Source organism: Oryza brachyantha, chromosome 3 (assembly GCF_000231095.2).
Source record: "Oryza brachyantha chromosome 3, ObraRS2, whole genome shotgun sequence".
Lineage (NCBI taxonomy): Eukaryota > Viridiplantae > Streptophyta > Magnoliopsida > Poales > Poaceae > Oryza > Oryza brachyantha.
The window spans coordinates 9,808,614-9,831,734 of NC_023165.2; the positions used below are offsets into that span (position 1 = coordinate 9,808,614).

A 23,121-nucleotide genomic window follows, 5' to 3' on the forward strand; every position below is an offset into this window, starting at 1 on the left:
TACAAAAGTGATCAGGTTTGGTCCGCGCTTTAGCTTTAACTTATGGCTCTGCTTTGGTGAAACAGCATTGTCCTTTGTAGACACCTGGGATGACAATGTGCTGCTGGGATTGTAGCCAACTAAAACAAGTTTCGTATGCCTTTCTACCTGTTGGGATTAACATGACCAGATCATCTGCTACAACCAAATGCAACAGGCAAAATTGGCTTGTGTCGATGGCTTCCGTAGACTGCTTTGCTGTTTACACAGTTTTTACCTGCCCGGAAATTGGTCTTACTTTGTAGGTCTCTCCATTGTTTGCTCCTTTTTAGCAGAAATAGGCGCCAAAAGGCTTTGATACTACAAGAAATCGATAGAGCTGCTGAACTGAAGGTCCAACTACACTTGGGCCTTGGGAATGGGAGGCCTTTCTGCAAGAGTTGGGCAACTTTACAAAAGGGAAGCAACATTCATTTCTCAGTAACTTTACTTTCATACACACAGCGATTGATACAAGCACGGATCGGAAGATGGGAAATGGTCCGAATGCAATAGGTTTTCTTCATGCCTTTTATCTCGTGGGGAATTGTGTTGACGAGCTGCCGTCACAGCTTTCTAATCAGATGTATTCTTCCTGTTGAAGCTATTCATCTGTGGATTGTGCTTCTCCCGACTCCTGAGAGGGTGTGTCTGATGATAATGGCCCCAAGATGCCCTCTGAACTGAGAGTTAGTCCGCTCTGTAAAGAGGAGATAAAGGGAGAAATAAGTTAATCCAAAGCGATATGTCACTGTAGTGGCTTACGAATAATGTTCGATAAATTGCATTTTGCAGCCTCAATAAAATAATGATGGCAGTACCTCAGGCTGGAATCTTAACATATCAGCACGAGCCATTGCCTCTGCTTGAGCTATTCTCTGCCTGAATATCTGAGCCATCTCATCAGCCTGTTTTGAGACAAAGACAACAGTATGTCAGTTTGTTTACATATCAAGGTCAACAAATAGAGGAATTTTATGGTACTTTACCTAGTAGTACCAATTTATAACACTAGAATACACGGGACGTCAAGATAACATTTCAATGATTGTAAAAAAACTCCAGGTAATATTGTTTTGAAACTTACCTTCTCAAAAACAAGCTTCGGATTGCGAATCATGTCACCAGGTGTTGGCTCAAGCTTTTTAGTAGAAAGGCTAACACGACCTCTTTCACGGTCATGGCTTAGAATCATAACCTGATAGCATAAAAAATTGCTGCAGCATTAGCTCTAGAAACTTTATATAGTATAATTTTCTCAAGTACGAATGCAAAATGAGATTTGCTCCGGTCCAACAAAAAGTATCTTGAGATATCGGTACCTCAAGGTACTAAATCATTTTCCACCATTGGATCTAGCTGAGTAGAATGTGCACTGTTAGATCAAACAATCACAAATGATTTGGTACCTCGAGATACCTTTTGTTACTTTTTGTTGGACTGAAACAAATCTCATACAAAATACCTTGAGCGTATCTCCTGGTTGCAGAACTGTCGAGATGTCCGCAACACGGTCATGACTAATCTGGCTGACATGCAGAAGGCCGTTGATTCCACCGATGTCAATAAACGCACCATAAGGTTTCAGGCTCTCGACAGTTCCCAAGACAACTGAACCAATACCAAGCTGAGCTTGACTGTCTGCCATCGCCTTGCGGTTACTGAGGACAAGCCTGCCTTGTTCTTCATCGACCTCCACAAACTTCAGAGGTAGTTCTTTGTCAAGCAGTTCTTCAGCAGTTGATTTCTGATCAAGGCGAAGAAGTGGTTTGTAAAATAGTGGACAGCGAGTGTTTGTGATGTGATTGCAAACTCAAGCATTGCAAACTAGGATCAAATGTTCAGATATCTGCATAACAACTGTTTAGGTATGGTGGACAGAATAAAAGGCAGCTCATGCCATGTACCTAAGACCATACGATGCAAGAAAGTTTTGTAGTAACTGGTAAGATTGAGAACCAACCGATGACACTTGTGAAAATGGAACAAATCCCTTAAGGCCCTCGACAAGAGCTACCACACCTCCTTTGTTTCCACCAATTACCTGCAGAACAACATTGCAAGTGAACAAGTCAGACAACCACAGACAAATACATTACATAAAATTAATCCCGATAAAACTAAGCAAAAGTAATGTATTTATATTAAAGACAAGTAGACAGCATTACAGCACAAAGATATAGTAATTTTCAAATCCACAACAGGAGCAATCATATAAGCTCTTGACAAAAAGACATTGTTATGTTGTTACAGAATGACTGGTCCAAACTTCAGATTGCACAGGACCAAACTAGCAAAATAATACAATAAATACTGGTCATTATTGCATGTACAGTTGATCTCAGTACCTGATTTATAAGCTTTACAAGTAAACAGCAGCACAGATATAGAAATTATGAAATCATGGGTTGGATACCGTAAAGTATGTACACCATAAATGAACACTGCAATGTTTTTTTCCTAAAGAATAATGGCTGTTGCTATGAGGGATAGATTAAGGGCAAAGCCTGATTGGTTAAACAAAAACAGTGGGCAAGAAGAAGTGTTTAACAAACATTTCATTACAAGTCAGCAAGCTATTAAAGAAGTAGTGAAGAACAATAGTAAAAGCACAGGAATAGTTCCTTCTGCAAGTAATTTACTCACTTTGCCTGTGACAACAACATCTTCTGCCTGAAGCTGCCTGCATCTTTCCCAGGCAAGGTCTTGCTGAATTGCTTGTAAGCTCAAAATCAAAGTCTCGTCACCAGGGTTCTCATCAATAATCATGAACTCTTCAACCAAGCCAGCACGGATCCCAGCCTCCTCTATGTGGTTGATATCTAGAAGGCATGCCTCATCCAAAGGCAAGAAAGCAGTAGATTTTGATTGAATATCAACGTATGCACCATTTGAAGTTGTCATGAACACTGTTCCTTTAATCTGTAGAGATTGCAAAGGCATGAGACATTTTTTAGATGCTAAGGACAGTATACAATATATGTGAAACTATACAAAATTTGATAATATGAACAGTATCTTACACTTACAGCATAGCACAAAATATTGCAGAACAGATAACAGTACTGCATGCCTAAATGAAAATAATAAAAGCAGCAGAATCATTCTAACAGAGGAAACTTCTAAAGAGCAATGCAAATCTGGCAGCTGGACAGGATGAGTTTTTGTGTATCCAGTATTCCAGCATTTGTAACATATAAGAGATGTATAACTGACTTTTGAGTGTAATATTGATTAGAAGATGTTCTCAATTCAATTGACATAACTAGAGGCAAAACAAGTAGCAATCAGTCAGTAACTGAAATCCCATAGAGTTTTGAGCTAGCGTGTTCTTAGTCACTACAGGGAGTGGATCAACTCCAGCTTACTTTTACCATTTTCCATTTAATGTGAATTTGGCTTTGTTTTTTTTTTTAAAAAAAAAGAGAAAATATTTGTATAAAGAAGAAACACAACCCCACTTGTATGATATATATGTTGTTTCATTCGATAAGGGAATTTCTATCTTGTGAAGGTGAAACCCCTTCTTGATGGAAACTATATGTACATCGCACATGTGTTTTGGATCAAATGCATATACATGCTTCAAAGAAATATTGTGTCCTGACTCCTGAGGCCATGAGGGTGAGGTAGGCATATGTATGATGTCCGTACAACTTGGTCCACATGAGGAAGCAACAAGTCCACATGAGGAAGCAATCAAAGAGAGGATGCATTACACAAGAATAAAAACCACGCATGATGATTCAGTAGATCAAACTCTTGCTCCAAGCCTCCAATGAGGTATTATCCGCAAGGAGACAAAAAGAGGATTTTGCTTATCAAGTCTAATTAACCAGAATAGAGTCAAAATCAAGCTTAACTAAAATACATCAAAATAATATTAACTACTCTAATTTACGTTGAATACATTAAAGAAACTAAAACACTTAGATCAAGCCACACAATTGTGTGAGTTCAAGCAGTTTCTTACAAAGGCAACAAATAACAGGTAATGAAACTATTACTCCTGATTATCACTATACTCACTGTCACATTGAACAGGTCAGAAAATGGAAGAGGTAGTTGTAGCAAACTGAACATGCTTTTGCAAGGGGCGGATAGATTTTAGGCCAATGGTGTCACCATTAACAACACTGATCAGCTTCTAGTAAACACATAATAAGCATGGGAGAAAAACAAAAATTATAGTAAGAAAAAAAAAACAATCTCCCATCCTCTAAAAGTGATATATCACGATATTCTTTCAAGAATTATTCCACCATATGTATTTTCATACTACATATTCAACTGATTACTGATGAAGTTAAATTGTAGAATATTGAACTAAAATTAATAGATACACAAGTTCTCAGGTAAATAATAGCCCAACTTTTTTTTACCTGTACTATTTTTTTACATAAATCTGACACCATGGAATAAGAATAGAAGCCTAGACCCTCGACGGCCAACAGTAGTGACCGATGCACAGTCTTATTTGCAGTAATACAAGAAACAGCCCTCACGGTGGAAGGTAAAGAAGTAGCATTAGTTTTGGGCTGCAACAGACTTGGCTGCTGTTTTATGGGCTGTCATGGTGGGCACAAAACAACAAAGACATGCGCTAGCTGAAGCAAACAATGGGCTAAGTTGGACGAGTATTGTTGTCATTATGACAGAGCCATTGGTGTCACCATGGGAGGATTGAATATGGTACATGGACTTGCCAAAAAGGCATTAGTGCCACCTGACACCATAGCTAAAACGTTGAATCTGCCCCTTACCCACGGGAGTAACATATTATAGACGAACGATGATGCACAAAGCGCATCAAGTAAGCAAAAAATGGAATTCTAAAGGGACAAAACGTTCTAAAGTTGTGTAAACTTTCAGTAACTAATCAAACCGAAATGTAACAACAACTAGTGACATATACAGGGCAAGTGGCCACAATCTCCCGCAAGCCATATCCAATTGCGCACAAGGTAAGAATCAAGCGACTTGCCAAACGAAGCATGAAAATTCTGTTGCTATGGGCAGTTAGCATGTTTTCCGGACCCAATTGCTACCAATCTGTTTCACATCATACGAGCGAGCAAGGACGATTGAGAAGGACAGGAGGGGAATTACGAGCGAGCCGATGTCGGTGTCGATGTCGGTGGACTCGACGGCGGAGTCGAGGTCCTCGGGCGAGAAGGCGACGCCCTCCATGGGCGCGGTGCGGCAGCGCTCGGAGGCCTCGTCGAACAGCTGGCGCATCCGCTCCCGCTCCCGCTCGTCCTTGGTGAGCGCGTACGTCCCGCACACCAGCGCCGACGGCCGCCTGGGCGCCGCGGGCCGGCGGCGCGACGCGCCGGAGAGCGGCGGGCTCGCCAGCCCCGCGACGTGCTGCGCCAGGGACGCCATCCGCCTCTCTCTGCCTGCCCCTCTCGGCGTTTGGGTGTGGTGGTTGCTCCGAGCGAGCGAGGAGAGATGGCTGCTGCCTCTTTTCCCTTTGGGTGTGTGTTATCCGGTGGCCGTGTGGGGTTTTAGCCGTTTAGGATAGGCGATGGTTGGTTTCGGACTTTTGGGCCAGCCCAGGTAAGAATTCCCTGCGCGGCTGCGTGACTGTCATGTCACCAGTCCGTCTTAACTCAGCTGCTAACGAGGGGAGGGGATGAAATCTTCTGCTTCAAAATTACGGTGGCTTTATCCGCGACATGTATATCAGTGACAAACACGCGTGATTGTGAAGGCAGAGGATCCTAATATATGAACATGTATATCAGTGACTATTTTCTTCGTACCATATATTTTCCTTCGCCTTACGATCGATTTTCATTGAGAAATGACAGCCTGATTGTTGCCACAATCTCCCCCTTTTATATACTTCGGTATCATCCTCAACTCTATCGTCTTTTCATCCCTATCGCGGTCTCTCCTTCCTATTGTTGCCGTTACTTACCAATGGATAGTCGTTTTCTTTTTTGTTCTGTGTTTGTTTATCCTTTACCTATCGCCTTAGTCATCGACAATACATTATTTCTGCCTTTTAGTCATTACTATTGTTGTCATCTCATCTTTTCTCTGTCCTACACAATCCAAGCAGGTATGCTCTATGTTTGTTATGTTTATCTTTTCATTGAGTGCGCCTGTTATTTTGTGTGTAAGGAAAATGTACATACCTGACATTCACTTAGTACTTAGTACGTTTGAAAACATAAGGTACATTAACTTTTCACACGGACTAACGTTATTATTATTATTATTATTATTATTATTATTATTATTATTATTATTATTATTATTATTATTATTATTATTATTATCATTATCATTATTATTATTATTATTATCAATAACTATAAAATTAACATCATATGAAATATTTCCAAATGTGAATCTTTGCATGACATGAAACAGGCAAGCGTGTCTAATATTTTAAACGGAAGAAATAAACATGTTATTGAGTTACTAGCGGTCTATGATCCAAGCATGTCTAATACTCTCTCTATTTTTTTTTTACGTTGTTGACTTTTTTATCTACATTTGACCCTTCGTCTTATTAAAAAATTATATAATTATTTAATATTTTATTATGATTTAATTTATTACTAAAGTAATTTTAAATATAATTTATAATTTTATATATTTGGATAAAATTTTTAAATAAGACAAATAGAAAAACGTAAATCAAAAAGTTAACGATGTGACCAGAAAAACGGAGAGAGTACCAATTAATTCCTTCTCTAGTGTGTAGTGGTAACATCGTTTTGTGTTTGGTCCGTTTCCGCCGCTTCAGAGTAAGCCGGGCGTACGCTGCAGTCCAACACGTTTACGTCATGGCTCAAAATGCTGCAGCCCCTCACGTCCGGCCCTACTCGAGGCATCGTCGTCTTGGGTGGTGGGTTTCACGTCCCAGGCCTACCCGGCTTCGTGGGCCTATGTATCTCAGAGCAGCGGTGCGCTCGGTGGCCCATCCATCCATATTTCTTATTCCGCGCGTAGCATACGCAACGAACAGTAAACTCCAGTTGTTCCAATCCTAAAATCGTTAGGACTAGTGTACCTCGCGGCTCGCGTTGCGATGGTTTCAACGAGAAACTGCCGCGCGAGGCGCTACCATCCAAAACTTCCGAGCTGCCGTGCGCTGCAATCATCGTCGCTTCTTCGTCTGCGTAGCCGCTCGTAAGCGCATACCTAACTCAATGATTAGGATAGTATATATAGCATTAAATAAATTATCATATAGGATAAAAAATTAGGATAGTATATATAGCATTAAATAACTTATCATATAGGATAAAAAATAATGTGTCAAGTGAATAAATGAGGAAAAAGAATGAAACCATGTCTTGCTTGAGACATTGTTTCTGCACAACATCCAAGATATCATGTGAGATAAGTAGCATTAAATTTAAGTGTGGAATAGTAATGTTTGCATTAAAAGAGTAGCGTCTAGTACTAGTTTTTTTATGATGGGAAGTTTAGAGCAAGTATAATAGTAAACTATAAGTTGGCTATAAGATGATGTGAAGGAAAGAGGTAATAAAAAAGAAGTGGGGTTGTCTCTCATGCAAAAGCCATCTATACACCAACTCTAAAAAAATACATTAAATGCAAAGGTAAGAGAAAAAGATAAGAGATAAAAATTATAGCCAATCTTATAGCCGATCTATTATATGTGTTGACTATAATATAAACTTATAATATAAGCTTATAGCTAGTAAGTTGACTTTACTATTAAAATTGTTTTTATAGAAATTATACCTAGTGCTATGGGTTGATAATGTCATAAGGTGACACACGTCCCGATCCGCCGCACGAATGTGCTCTCCAGTACGTACTACTACGAGGCAAACCGACCAGGCGAACCGGTTGCGCAGAGCTCGGGGCCTCTGATCGGTGCCACGAAGCGCCACGGCCGCGACGTGGGAGATTAAAAGGTCGCGCCGGCCATACGGGGTAAGCACCTTCGTGGAGTCATGGCGGGACGGCCCCCGGCCCTGGGGCGGCCGGCCGACACGGACTCGCCATTCGCCGAGAGCTGCCAGGGGGCCCCCCGCGCGTACGCGTCGAGACGTGTGGCCACGTATGATGCTGTACGTTCCGTCGTTTCGTAGAGTTGTGTTAGCACGGTAGCAGCGCATGCAGCGGCCCGGCGCACGAGAGTAGCTGACCAAGGACCGAGGGGATGTCGCGCGGATGAACCACAGTTTAGTTACTGGCGTGGCGTGGGCACCGCCAATTTCGGTAGATTAGACACGTCGTTGCGGCCCGGTTGCACATACGGTCATGACTCATGCTCATGCACACCTCGGTCCTTGGTCGCCTCTACCTTCAAGTCTGAAGGTTTTCCGGTTATTACTTGCTTATATACATTCTTTTATCAGTTTTTTTCCATGTTTTTCCTCGATCTTGAGCGTACGCTTTTTAAATACTAAAGTGTTCTTTTTATCTTTTTATAAATAGCTACCATAAAATCATCTTGCACTTCTAAACTAGATTTTCTACGTATAAAGTAATACGATATGGATACAAAAATCTAATTTAGAAATAATAGATGATGAAATTTTATATAAAATATTTTTTAGAAAAACATATTGTTTAACCGTTCAAAAAATGTGTGTACAAAAGCCAATGAAAAACTAAGAATAATCTAGAGAAAGAACAGTGCCTAAGTAAAACCTCTTGAAATTTGATCAAGTTGAAAGAAAATTATTCTGACATCCACAATAACAGATTAGTTTTATTAAATATATTATTGAATATATTTTTTTGGTGAAAATACTGCTGTATTTTATAAAGTTGGTAAAACTCGAACGTGTTAGACTTAAAACAAACTCAAAGTAACCTATAATGTAAAATAGAGTGAGCATGTTTTTAACTCCAGCAAAAAAAACTAAATCTCAACCCCATTGTATTATGACATGTGAGATGTAAAATAGAGTGAGGCCGCTCCGGCACGGAAAACATAGATTAATACATTATTAATTAATTATTCATTATTAAAAAATATAAAATAGATTAATATGATTTTTAAAATAATTTTTCTATAGAAATTTTTTGCATAAAGTACACCGTTTAGCGATTTAGAAAGCGTGCGCGCGAAAAACGAGAGAGATAAGTTAACTTGTGGTGTGGTCGAACGCGGCCTGAGTATGTTTTTAACTCCAGAAAAAAAAAAGACTAAATCTCAACTCCATTGTACTATGACATGACATGTGAGGCATGTCCGTCGATGACTCGTTCTGAGTTGTCATGCCAAAATATGGTGATGTTCCAACAAATTCAAATATATGAAAAGCTTGGTAGGGTGAAACTTGGCTCTAATACAAACCACTGTGTAGTGGTAAGAGTTTGTTCGATTTGTTGTCATGCCAAAATATGGTGAGGTTTTTCCAACAAATCAAATATACTCCCTCTCATTTTTTATATATAAAGTTGGTTAGTTCAATATATATTTACTCATGGAGAGAGTATTAATCATGGAGGGAGTGGAGGAAGTACGTTCTAAACGACAGTTGGAAGGGACCAAACAACAGGTAAAAACACCCTGTATATGTATACTCCAGTATTTTTAATACAGATGTAACGGAACTGTACTTACAGCATACGACTGAATCCCATTCTATAATTCATGCCATTTTTGGATGGATAGTATAGTTAAACTTCAATTTTTTTAACAATTAATTCTCACTCCTTCCACAAATGATATACGTATTTAGATTATTGAATTATCTCCCACATCTCTAATCAAAACAGACACCATGCATTAAGTTTGCATGCATGCATTCTCCGGAATATGAATTCCATTTAAGATGGCTGCAAAACCGAGGAAACATATACGAGTAGGGCCCCGTTCGAATAATCAACTCGTAGAAACATAGTAATACAATTAACATGTAGTATATCGTTCTTAAAACGGGGAGTAACCTTTACAATATTTAATTTTAAAAAATAAAGCAATCTGAGTCTTAGAAATAATTTAACAAAAATAAACATTTATTCATATTAAATATAGATTTTTAAGACCATCTAAACGTCAGTCATTCTGAAGCAGGGAAGTTAGCTTACCTGGCGTGGAAAATGTATTAATAGATTAGTACATGATTAACTAATTATTAATTATTAAAAAATATAAACTAATTTAATATAATTTTAAAACAAAAATTTTTGTAAAATATGTTTAGCAGTTCAAGAAACTTGCGCGTGGAAAACAAGAGGATAAGTTAACTTATAGGGATGGGTTTAGGCCGTGTTGGGGAAGAGGCATATAATTTTATTTACCTAGCACGGAAAACATAGTAATAGATTAGTATATGATTAATTAATTAATTATTATTAAAATATATAAAATAGATTAATATGGTTTTTTAAAACAACTTTTCTATAGATTTTTTTAAAAAAATATACCGTTTAACAGTTCGAGAAGAAAAAAAAAGAGAACTAAGTTAACTTAGCCCCTCTGACAAACGCGACCTAAGTCCACATTTATTCATTGATAAGTAACTGGTACGAAACATAGCCACAGATGGGTGTAATAGCTATAAAACATGAGAAGTGGATTGATACGTTTTTTTAAAAAAAAAAACTTGCTTATAGAACTTTTTACAAAATACGTATTATTTAGCAGCCTAGTAAGCTTACGCACATAAAACGTAAGAACATACTCCCTCTGTCAAAAAAAACCAATTCTTCGGTTTTCGTGTCCAACGTTTGATCATCTGTCTTATTTGAAAAATTTTCAGAAAATTAGAAAAAAAAATAGTCACACGTCAAATACTATTCATAATTTATCATCTAATAAAAACAAAAATATCAATCGCAAAAAAAATTAAATAAGACGAAGAGTCAAAAATTATAGGTAAAAAATGAAAAATTGGTTTATTTTAGGACGAAGGGAGTAAGTCAATAACATAGGATGTCGAATGCGGCATAAATAAGTTCGGATCACAATGAGGCCCTGTAATTTGGTTCGCTAAATAACCATCGCTAGAAGTAGCTACAATTTTATTAATTATAGCTATAGAAAAACTTAAAAGGTATATTAATATAATTTGAAAATAGTTTTTCTATATAAAATTTTTGAAAAACACACCGTGAGGATGTACTCATACGTATGTACGGAAATTGAGAAAATATGATTTAGTTACCCAGTCAAAAGACGTCCAAAATGGACAAAATATTCGTTGCCTACTGGGAGGTAAAAAAATGTTACTCATACTACTTATGCCTCGTTAGGCCGCGTTCGGCGGAAGTAGTTTTATAGAAAGTTATTCGAAAAAAATTATAATGATAGATTAGTACATAATTAATTAATTATTAATTATAGAAAATAAAATAGGTTAAGATGGTATTTTAAAATAACTCTGCTATAAAAACTTTTTGAAAAAGTACACCGTTTAACGGTTTAGAAGACGTACTTATGAAGAAAGAGAGAAATCTGGGTACAAAATGCTGTTACTGAACACGGCCTTACTCAGTGACCGATCCCAGATCCAAAACTATGGATTACCTTCTTATTCTTTCTCCAAACCTCTCACTTTTTTTCTCCGTTTTTCCTCCCTCTCTTTCCTTTCTTCTTTTCATTTTTCATATAAGAGTGTAGGAGGCTGAAGCTGCCAGACCCAATGCTGGAACCGCCGTCTGCAACCCGAGAAGTCGGACGTGATCTCCCGAGAAGCATCGACGAAGCCTTGTTCCGTGGCCACGTGTAACAGCAGGAGCCTCGAGAAAAATATACTGGGACCCACTCCTGCACAGCGTCTCTGCTGCCGTCAGTCCTGGCCGTCCATGGCGCCTTCCTGAAGCTACCTCAACCCGTTCGATCCGGACGCCGTTAGAGGAGAATCGGACGGCCGTGATTACTTCATACTTTAAGCAGGACTACTCTCTAGGAGTAGTCTCTACTCGTCTAAGCAGTTTGAGCCTTTGAGGCCAGGAATCCGTCAAGTGGTTCTGGAAATTTCCTGGCCTCTCGTCGAGGACCCAGTTTTTCCTTGGGGGCTCGCCAGCGTGGCAGCCCAACGTGAGGCCATGTGAGCCGCGCTTGATTATTTTCTTCCCTTCTTTTTACTCAAATAATCAGGAGGGTCGCCACTGGACTAATGGAGACATCTTGGACGCGAGGCAATTTAAGAAAACGACTGTAACAAAACAAGTTGGATATATGGGGTACTAGCTAATACGAGTAACTGTGATTTGGTCATAAGCACGTGGTGGGTATGGAGTATGAGTATCGCTCCTCACTGTTGTAGTTGTTGGTCTGTCGCTTACGGCAAGGTGAGAGTTACGAAAAAGATAAATATAACTAGTATATAATTAATTAAGTATTACTTATTAAAAATTTAAAAAATTAATTTATTTGATTTTAAAAATAATTTCTATATAGAGAATTTACGTGTGAAATATATCATTTATTAGTTTGAAAAACATGTTAATGGAAAAAGAACACCCTTTTCTCTTTTAAATTTAGAGCCAATTTTAAGGTTTTCTTATTAAACTTTGTTTTTCATCCTGTTAAAAATAAAACATAAAAGTTCTATTAATAAATTATTTTTTATTTACAAATATATCGTTTTTTTAACAAACGAACACCCCTGAATTTTTCGGTACTGCAAGAAAGAATGTCATGCAGTTGTAGGTCTATACATAACATTTTCACGAAAGTGTAGACTAGCTAACGAAGAGGAACCCAAAATCCACGGGGTGTGTCGTATTTTCAAACAAAAAATAATTTATAAATAAATTTTTTTTATACATGTGTTGATAATCATTTGAAAGCCAAGGCTAAAACATAACTATGATAAAAACTTCTAAATAGCCAAGGCTAAAACATAACTATGATAAAAACTTCTAAATAAACTTTAAATTTAAAGTTAAAATTTAAAATTCGGTTTATTATATAAAAAAACGAAAAGATAACGATAGGATCAACGAGAATCGATCACGTTACGATGATTCCAAAAATGTCTCCTTCATTCTGAGCAAACGAAATCGTGTGCTTATGCTTGATCCTACTCGTCGGTTTCAAATACTTGTCAATTGCAATCATGAATGTTTTAATTTTAACCATTAATAATTTTTAAATATTTAGATAATAATTAAAATTATATTCATATCCATGCACACAATCCACATTATTATTAATATGACTAACTTCTAGCTATATATATGTATTATCTTTTAAAAATAAATGGCTAAAGTTATAAAGTAAATAACACCAGTGAAAAGTATTTGAAACGGAATGCATTACAATTCAGCAATCAAGAAATCATTTGGAGAATAATCAAATGTTTATTAGTTTTCGAGTTGAGACGTCACTGAATCCAAAGGTGTGCTGTCCCGGCCGCAACTGCAAAGCGTCCCTTGATCCGACGACACGAAAAGGTCAAGTATATATAAATACCTTTTCGAGCACCATGATCACAAAGATTTTGGTATTTTACCGTTGCCATATAATTAAGCAACTAAGCACGATTAGTGGGGCAATGAATCATAAAATGGGATAGCGCCATTAAGGGCTCGTTGGGTTCCTAAATTTCTTTTCTAAAACATCACATTGAATCTTTATATATCTAAATATAGAATTAAACATAGATAAAAAATGCTAGTGGTATAACTAGGAAAAAAAATCACGAGAATAATCTTTTAAGCAAATTAGTTTATTTCTAGTCATAATTGCTATAGTAACCTATATATACTAATAATAACTTAATTAGACTCAAAAGATTTATCACGGGGTTTCGATGCGAGCTTTAAATTTTTTTTCTTGTAACCTCCCGTTACCGCGACAAAAAAAAATCATTTCGCAAACTAAATAGCCCTAACAACAAACCAAAAATCCTTACTCCGGGACAGTCACAGAAACATTTGGGACCTTCCATCAAAAGGTCACAGCCGTCGATCCTGCGATTTTCCACGCGTGCGTCCCAGATGATCGCGAAGGCACGCACAGCCCCAGTACGTAGATAGCACTGGACCATTTTGCCCCTCCATTTCGCTATTTAAGCCTCGCCACCCCGCCACCGGAAACCCCAAGCAAACCCCGACAACACAAGCAGAGCACAAGTGAGACAGTCCTTCAAACCCTCACACAAGAACTAGCTCTCACACCTCCGGAGTTCTTTTCCCTTCCTTCCGGCGAGATGGCGCCTCCCCAGCTGGCCGGCAAGATGACCGCCAAGGCTGCCGCGGCGGCGGCGGCGAAGCCCGCGACGAGGGCGTACGTGACGTTCCTGGCGGGCGACGGTGACTACTGGAAGGGCGTGGTCGGGCTAGCCAAGGGCCTGCGCAAGGTGGGCTCGGCCTACCCGCTGGTGGTCGCCGTGTTGCCCGACGTGCCGGAGTCCCACCGCCGCATCCTCATCTCCCAGGGCTGCATCGTCCGGGAGATCGAGCCCGTGTACCCGCCGGAGAACCAGACGCAGTTCGCCATGGCCTACTACGTCATCAACTACTCCAAGCTCCGCATCTGGGAGGTAATAATTAAATTTCGCTGCGCCTAATCCAAGAATACTACTACTCGCCCGCCCGTTCTTGATCTCGTCGGCGTGCTCACTTGTTGTCTGGTTCTTGGTCCGGTCTGTTGCAGTTCGTGGAGTACGAGAGGATGGTTTACCTCGACGCCGACATCCAGGTGTTCGAGAACATCGACGAGCTGTTCGATCTGCCCAAGGGCCGCTTCTACGCGGTGATGGACTGCTTCTGCGAGAGGACGTGGAGCCACACCCCGCAGTACAAGATCGGCTACTGCCAGCAGTGCCCCGACAAGGTGGCGTGGCCTACCGCCGAGCTCGGCCCGCCGCCGGCGCTCTACTTCAACGCCGGAATGTTCGTGCACGAGCCGAGCATGGCCACCGCCAAGGCCCTGCTCGACACTCTGCGCGTCACCACGCCCACGCCCTTCGCAGAACAGGTAAAAGACCATAAGCAGCAGAATTCTTGGTCTCGGTGAGTTCAGAACTCTGAAAAAAATGGCCTGGGTGCTCACTGTTCTTGGTTTCTTGAAACTGCAGGATTTCCTCAACATGTTCTTCAGGGAGCAGTACAAGCCAATCCCGCTGATCTACAACCTTGTCCTGGCCATGCTCTGGAGGCATCCGGAGAACGTCCAGCTCAAGAAGGTCAAGGTCGTGCACTACTGCGCAGCGGTAAGTGGATTGACAGGAGACACTGATGGTCGCTTGATTTGGCCTATCTTTTTATCGCATATATATGCTCATCTCGATCGGTAATCCATTGTTGCAGGGATCGAAGCCATGGAGGTACACGGGCAAGGAGGAGAACATGGACAGGGAGGACATCAAGATGCTGGTCAAGAAGTGGTGGGACATCTACAACGACGAGACCCTCGACTTCAGGGGCCTCCCGCCCGTCGCGGCGGCCGACACCGACGAGGTCGAGGTGGCGGCCAAGAAGCCGCTGCGCGCCGCGCTGGCGGAGGCCGGCACCGTCAAGTACGTCACGGCGCCGTCGGCCGCGTGATCGTACGGCCCCTACCGCTCCCCTCCGGCGTTGTGTCTCTGCATCCCGTAATTTGGTATTTTTAGGTTTTCCAATTTGGGATCTGTATTATTTATATGTTACTAGTACGCTTTGAAATGTAACAGAGCTTGTTCAGAATACGTATGGCATGCTATAGATTTGTGAATATTTGTCTTTTTTTTAGTCGACAACCAGTTTGAATTACTCCTGCCTGTACTTTGGTGAAATTAATATAGAAAATTGGAAGGAAAAAAAATCGGCCATCCTTTCGATCTCTGCTTCTCTGTCACGGACGTTTGGTAGTGCCACCAATCTTTGTAAACTCCTTTGAAATGGAGTTGCCATAAATATCGAACTACGTGGCACCAGGAGTTCTGGATCCCGTATTTTCCGCTCTGGCGATGAGGTCGATCCTGATGTTTCTGGATGGTTCGCGTGTCACCGTCAAGATCGCCACGTCTAGCCAGTACGGTGCTACTGTACTCGTTGTGAGAGATGTTTCTTTCTCTCGCTCGATGAGTGTTGTTAGCTGTTACCTTTTTAACACAAAAATTAAAAATATTAATAGTAAAAGAGAGTTAATGAAATAAGACGAAAGTTAAAATATTGTATCTAAAAATAAAAATAAAAAAATAAAGAGATAGTACAAATTTAATAAATTATTGTATTTAAAAACTGAAAAAAAAATAGTACAAATTTAGTATGGAACATGAGGACTAAATCAAAAATTTCTGTAGATGCGTTGCGTATTTGCGACTTGCACGTGCTGATATGAGCCCCTCGCTCGTCGGGTCGGTTTCCGCGGGGGACAGCGGTGTAACGTAACGTCGTGTCGCTGTGACAAATATGATTCGCGTGCTGCTGTGGTGCTGATTGCTGAGAACTCGCGGTTGGGGATGAAAAGCATCCACGGGGCACGGCCGTGCCAGAGCCATCGAATCGTGGCAATGTCATTTGCGCTAGCGTCTGGGCTACAATTTTTTCTCTTTCGTTCTCGTCATGGTAATGCGGTCAAAGGCCAGCGAAAAATGATTGAGCACTTCAGTGTGTAAATGACATGCATGTCAGCAGGTAGGTCTATAAGTTCATTTATAGTTTACCTGGTAGGAGTAAAAAAGAAGTGGATAAATTAGACGATTTGGAAAAAAGTCGTGATAATCAGCTCACCAGGCATCGAGTCCGCCCGGTTGCCCTTTCCTTTGGCTTTCAGGAGACACTCATCAAATCAAAGCACGTAAGAAAATCATTAGTATAGATTAATCGAGTATTAACTTTTATAAAATTAAAAAATAGATTAATATATTTTTTAAAATAACTTTTATATAATATTTTATAAAATTATATAATTCGTTTAGTAGTTAGAAAAACGTGTTAAAAACGAGGGAAAATTTTTAGTCCGGTGCCACTTGCGATCGCAGCCATACACATACACTTACGTCGCATCATGGTGCCGTTGCAAGTCGTCTATAAGAACTGTTCTTTGTCTAAATTACTGGTGATAGTAAATGCGACTGTTACTAACTTGCACTTTCTTCCTGTGTGTATTGCTTGGCCTTAGGTCCTGTTTACTTGCTAAAAGTTTTAAAAAAATATTATATTGAATCTTTAAACATCTAAATAAAGCATTAAACATATAAAAACAAAAAATTAATTGTACAATTATATGAGAAATCACGAGACGAATCTTTTGAGTATAATTAGTCCATGATTAGCCAGAAGTGCTACAGTAACCCACATACGCTAATGATGGATTAATTAGGCTCAAAAGATTCGTCTCGTGGTTTCTATGCGAGGCATGAAATTCGTTTTTCAAACATCTGATGTGACACTCAAAATTTTTTATCCCCAACTAAACACCCGCTTACTATTTCTTTCGTTTTCATTTACTATACTTGGTAATATTAACTTTCACTATCCAACGGTGAGTGTTTTTATCAAAAATAATTTAAAATGCTTATGCTAGTTCATTTTATAGTTATATTTTACCTTCAACAAGCTTTAACTATTTGTATTGTTTTAATTTGGTAATATGGTTATGATAATATGGCATTCTTTTGGTATTTGTAGTTTATATAAAATAATGGTTATCAAAGTACAAAGTAAATATTGTCTCGGTGTCAAATATTTACAGACTTGATGTATTGCTATGCTAGGCTAACAGACGGTAGTACTATATGGATTAAGACGTGTCAAAGAAATACTCCCTACACCCCAAAAATTAATCTAGTAGTCCAACGAATGTGGACAAAGTCATGTACAGATCTACAATACTATTATATATCATTCAAACATGGATTGATTTTCTGTGAGATGGAGCTTATCCGAATTTTATGGATTCAGTCGTATTATTCTTCCTCCAATTTTTTATTGAGATTATTCGTCTTAATTTAATAGTTCATAGAATAATTAATTGTGTGTTTTATTATGGTAGTACTTTAAGTATGTTCATAATTAATTAATTACCATACCAAAGTTCCAAGATAAGGTCATTTTTAGCCACCTTTGTTTGTTCTAAAACAAGTTTATTTTTAAGTAATAGTTATAGAGTCTGTAAAAGTAAAGAATTTGAAATAGAAGGATTATTGTATTGAGGTTTGATGAAGTGACTTTAAATTTTGTATTGGTAAGTGTACAATAAACAATAAATAAAGTTATTTTGAGATGGGTGATTAATATTTACTTAATTTTTTATAATATTTTAAATAAGATAAATTATAAAAATGAATCGATTCGATAGTATCAAAATTAGGAAAAGAAAAAGAAAAAGAGAGGAGCACGGTAGGCCACCGGCATCAGAAGCACACACCACGTACGTGTCCCAGCTCCCTGCCGAGGAGGTTTCAACACTACCGACGCTTTTCTGGAAAATTAACATGGTGCATGGTCGAAATTAAGTCCAACCAAATCAATTAATACATTAATACATTATCCTGTTTTATCCATACCGAAACGGGTCTGACTATATCTCGACCACTCGAGACGCGCGACGTTGCAAAGCCGGCCGGCACAGGCAACGTCTCGATCGATCGCGTCATACATGGGAATCGTCATACGGTCATTCCACATTTGCACCGGCCGCCGGGAACAATACACACCTCCACACGCACGCACGCGGCTTGGCATATCAAAGTCAGTCGGGACACCTACTATCAATTGTTTAAAAAAACTAAATTCATCGATGGATTTTGTTAGAGGTTAAATTGAAATCAAACAATAACATAGAAAATCAAATAATGTAGGATGTAAACGATCGAGCACAAATCTTACACAAAGTAGATTAAAAATTTCCAAGCAAAATCAATAAATAGCAAATCTGACGTCGGATTGGTGCATGCACCTCCCGGCTCGCGCGCACCTCGGCGCGCGATTGATCTCGGCTTCGCGTTATCCGACACGCAGATGACCAGATTCGATGGCGTCGATCCAGCGGCGACGCGCGCAGCTGATCGCGTGTGGCGGCTGGCAGGCACGCCCGTGCATGGCCATGGCACTATGGTCACGTACGCTTGTCCGCACGCACGGACTGGTCTGCAGCTTTCCTCACAGGAAAGAAAAAAAAAATAAGCAGTACTATCTCCGTCACGTAATAATTTTATTTTTTGTTTTTTCGTGTCTAACGTTTGATTATTCGTTTTATTTAAAACTTTTTTACGATTAATATTTTTATTATTACTAGATGATAAAATATAAGTAATACTTTATACGTGACTCTTTTTAAGTTTTTATACAAATTTTTTAAATAAAACGAATGGTCAAACGTTAGACACGAAAAAAAATAGGTTATTATGGAACGGAGGTAGTACTAGCTTATAAACATATTTTAAGTAGATAAGAAAGAAGAGAGAAGATGAGTAAGCTATTAATTTATAGCTAACTGTAGCACAGACTCTAATACAAAATGTGTGTATGTCATGTAGGACATGGTAACATATGTTTTGTAAATATTTATTGTATATGAATTGATAGATTGATTAGAGATAAATTGAAGCTAATAGTTGGTTAATCTATTGAAATTGCTCTGACAAAGCAGTCGCGTCGAGCACGGCGATGCAGAGGGCGATCAAGCAGGTAGCAGCAGTATACGCCGATGTGTAGCGGTCTGTTGGCACGTGACTCCGGTTGATGTGGCGAATATCAGTGGCTGCAGCGCCGTACTCGTCCCCGTACCCCCATGCTTTGCGGCACGCGGCCAGCCGGACCAATAGCCACGTACGTACCCGGTACCCGCTCGCTCGCTGCTGCCACCGAAAATCTACAAGCAACGTGGTGATCATGCCCCTCCTCACCATATCAGCCATCGGTTTACGCGACTCCGCGGGTTCCGCTGTCCCCCCTGCCTCGATGCCAGAGGGCCGTGCACGTCTCGGTTGGTGGTCTGAACGAAGCTAAATTTTAAATTTTTTAGTCTTATATCACATCAAATACTTGGATGCTAATTAAAAAATTAAATATGGACTAATAAAAAAACTAATTTTATAAATGAGTGGTAATCCGCGAGACAAATTTTTTAAGCCTAATTAATCTATAATTAGAGCACGTCACATAGGCTAATCACGGATTAATTAGGTTTAATAGATTCGTATCGTGAATTAGCCCAAGATTATGGATGAGTTTTATTAATAGTTTACATTTACTATTTATAATAAACGCCCAAACATTCGATAGGACAAGAGACTAAAAATAAGTTTCTTGTCCTAAACACCATGTGTGTGCCGTGTGTTATGCAGAGGAATGTATAAAAATGGTGAAAAAAATAACTTTGGAGCATATTGACGAAAGAGTATATTGCCCTGTGCCGAACGTTCTCGATCTTACGCTTGACATATTGGAATCTAGTGAGAAGGAGGAAGTACCAACAGGGTTAGGTTGGTTTATCTTACCGTGAAGAATTTTGAAGTTATCGTTCGACATAGCACGATTATTTCATGATTTTAGATTGTTATCCGGTATGGCGGAGAATCCGTCAGTTTCGTTAACACGGAGTACGAGCCTAGGATGTAGCGAAATGCTGGTACCAAGCGAACAAGGGCTCGTACTGTCGGAGATCGGAGGGTCCACTGGTTCCAGGCGCTTTGAACTAATGGTAATGGATCAGATTGCAAGGATCAGGGTTTATTTATCATGGAGGCACTCTAAACCATTCATGGCAGAGGCGTCATAATCGATGATTATCACATTAAAACTGCATAAATTCAAATTTAAAAATTCAAAAATATCGTTACGGTTTTGCCTTCATATCACACAGTTTCAGACAATTATTGCCACGATATGGCGATCCCAGTTTAAAGCGATAATCGTGCGGTTTCAACTAAAAATCACGGCGATATAAAATAATCACGTGATTTTAGCTAAAATATATAGACAGTTAGGCATCGAAATTAAAGGGGAAAATTAGGAAAAAAGAACAGTGATGCTTACGATTAAAAAGAAAATATACATGAGCAGTCTTAGAGTAAAAATAAAAAAATTGGCATGCCTTTGCTAATAATAGTTCAAGAATTTAGCAATTAAGGACAAAGATAACAATAACAAATTTATAATTCATGGTATGAAATAAGCATGCATATTATAATAAGTCAGGAACCACAATTTAATGTTCACAGCAATAATAATCTAGTAAAGTTCTCAACGAACAAAGGCTCAAGTCCAAAACCATAACATAAAATTTATCATAAAACATTGTCAAGTACATCGGCCACGTGAACTAATGGGTAAAGGGAGAGAGATTTTGGACCATTTCACCAGCCATGCATACAGGGGAGGGTGTATTCTTCCTTGGAGGCTAAGTTGGGTCGGATGCGCAGTGTTCTCTAGTTAAGTCAAGTCAAGTCGTTTTTCTTAAAGTTATGACTGATTCGTTGTGTTTTTCGAAAATTTTCTTTACATCTAAGCTCAATAAATACATATCTATCACCTAACTTTTTTCTTAATTTTCCATCAATTTTTTTTCCAAATTTGGGTGGTTTTTTCCCGAGGAAACCACCCAAAACCATTATCGCTTTTCGGTGTTATGCTCGATTATCCTAATAATCATGACGATTGATAAGAGTAACCGGGACTAGTCTATTTTAAAATAAAATAGGAGATTTTTTTTAGTGTATCTTTAAATGAACGTGAGCCGTCCATTTAAGTAGATCCAATGGATTAGATCCGTTCCTATTATATTTGTTATATTATGTAGTAGTGTAGTAGAGGGGTATTTGTGGAAAAGGTTTGCATGATATTATTATAATAGATAATTATTTGACGAAGTTTGTATGATATTATTGTAATAAATACGCAAGATATGTACAGTCGATCAACAAAGTCGTCCATACGTGCAATGCAAATGTTCTTCTTACTTACCTGTGTTGGAGCCGGCGGTGGCAGTGGCCGCAGCGGAACCGCTCGTGCGGCAGCCCGTGGTCGCCGCAAATGCAGCAGACCGTGGCGGTGGCCGCGCCGCCGGCGGCGGAGCTGGAGCCAGGAGTCTCCATGGTGATCGGAGTATATATAACTATATATATGGAAGGATGCACACAAACGATTTTATCTATTGGACTATGATTACTAATTTATCTTTCCATATGAATTAAGCAAATTACTAAAATAGCCATTAAAATCAACGGTGGGATTTAATCCAACTACACCACTAACAGTACTAGTGAAGTGGAATGTACCCTAAATGGGTCCAAAATAGGATAGCAACTTGATTTCAGATTTCCAACCGCAAGATATTTATTTATCGGTTAGGTAGCCAGTATGTAATCGTTAACAACGCCGAGAGAATAACAGTGCATCTTACTGCTGGACTGACTGTGACCGACTGCAGTGATATGACACGGTAGCAACCATGCTAATGTTTGTCCGAAATGCATGGTTGCTTGAGAAGTTACGAAAGATAGCTTCGCAGGTTCTTATAGTAGACAAAAACAAGTACTCCTTTTGTGTAGACAAAAATGAGTACTCTTTTTGTTCCACGAAAGACCAATTCTTTCATGTCTAATTGACCATCCGTTTTATTTAAAAATTTTTAGAAAAGTTTTAAAAATATTAGTCACACTTAAATTAATATTCATGATTTATCATCTAATAAAAAATATTAATCGTAATTTTTTTCACATAAGACGAAAAATTAAATATTATAGATAAAAAGTGAAAGATTTATTTATTTTGGGACGAAGGGGGCAGTGAATTAATTTGTAAAGGACATCTTAGTTAATTAAGCTAACTAAAGGATATGTTAGTTAATTCAAGCCTAGTCCACCTGCGTTTTTCGTTTTACTAAAGGCAAGACACGTCTCTAAAACACCGTTAGCCGTGCGGCTTTATCCGTTCTGTATTGTTCAACAAAAATAGAGAAGACAATGTAGTTAGCCACTCATAAGTGGGTGAAATCAGCTATATGTTCCAGATTATGAAACCAAGATAAGTATAATCAACACGAGCGAGCCCACCGCCTATACGCGTGAATCTTCCAGCCGAAAAGAGACATTTCATAGGCTTATTTTTTTCATATATCGCGCGATCAACTCTTCTGGGAGAAGTAAAAAAAATTACACGTAGGACCCGGTACAGGATCGGCAAGAGGTTGACAGATTAAGACATATATATATCCGAAATTAATCTGATGGATAATTATAATTACCTATTTAACGTGAACCGTATAAAACTTGT

General features: G+C 39.0%; 2 protein-coding genes across 2 annotated transcripts; one reads left to right on the top strand and one right to left on the bottom strand.

Annotated features, from left to right (window-relative positions):
* Positions 1–257: 257 nt before the first annotated feature.
* On the bottom strand, positions 258–5,519 carry LOC102706175 (30S ribosomal protein S1, chloroplastic). Its single transcript, XM_006649923.3, has 7 exons — positions 5,128–5,519; positions 2,665–2,940; positions 1,982–2,062; positions 1,484–1,765; positions 1,106–1,216; positions 840–926; positions 258–718 (listed from the first exon to the last, which is right to left on the bottom strand). Exons 1-7 carry the CDS (start codon positions 5,401–5,403, stop codon positions 623–625), a joined length of 1,209 nt encoding a protein of 402 aa, XP_006649986.2. The 5' UTR covers positions 5,404–5,519; the 3' UTR covers positions 258–622.
* An 8,495-nt stretch (positions 5,520–14,014) lies between these two features.
* On the top strand, positions 14,015–15,754 carry LOC102706457 (galactinol synthase 2-like). The gene is made up of 4 exons (XM_006649924.3): positions 14,015–14,459; positions 14,573–14,896; positions 14,997–15,131; positions 15,229–15,754. Exons 1-4 carry the CDS (start codon positions 14,127–14,129, stop codon positions 15,463–15,465), a joined length of 1,029 nt encoding a protein of 342 aa, XP_006649987.2. The 5' UTR covers positions 14,015–14,126; the 3' UTR covers positions 15,466–15,754.
* Positions 15,755–23,121: the final 7,367 nt, after the last annotated feature.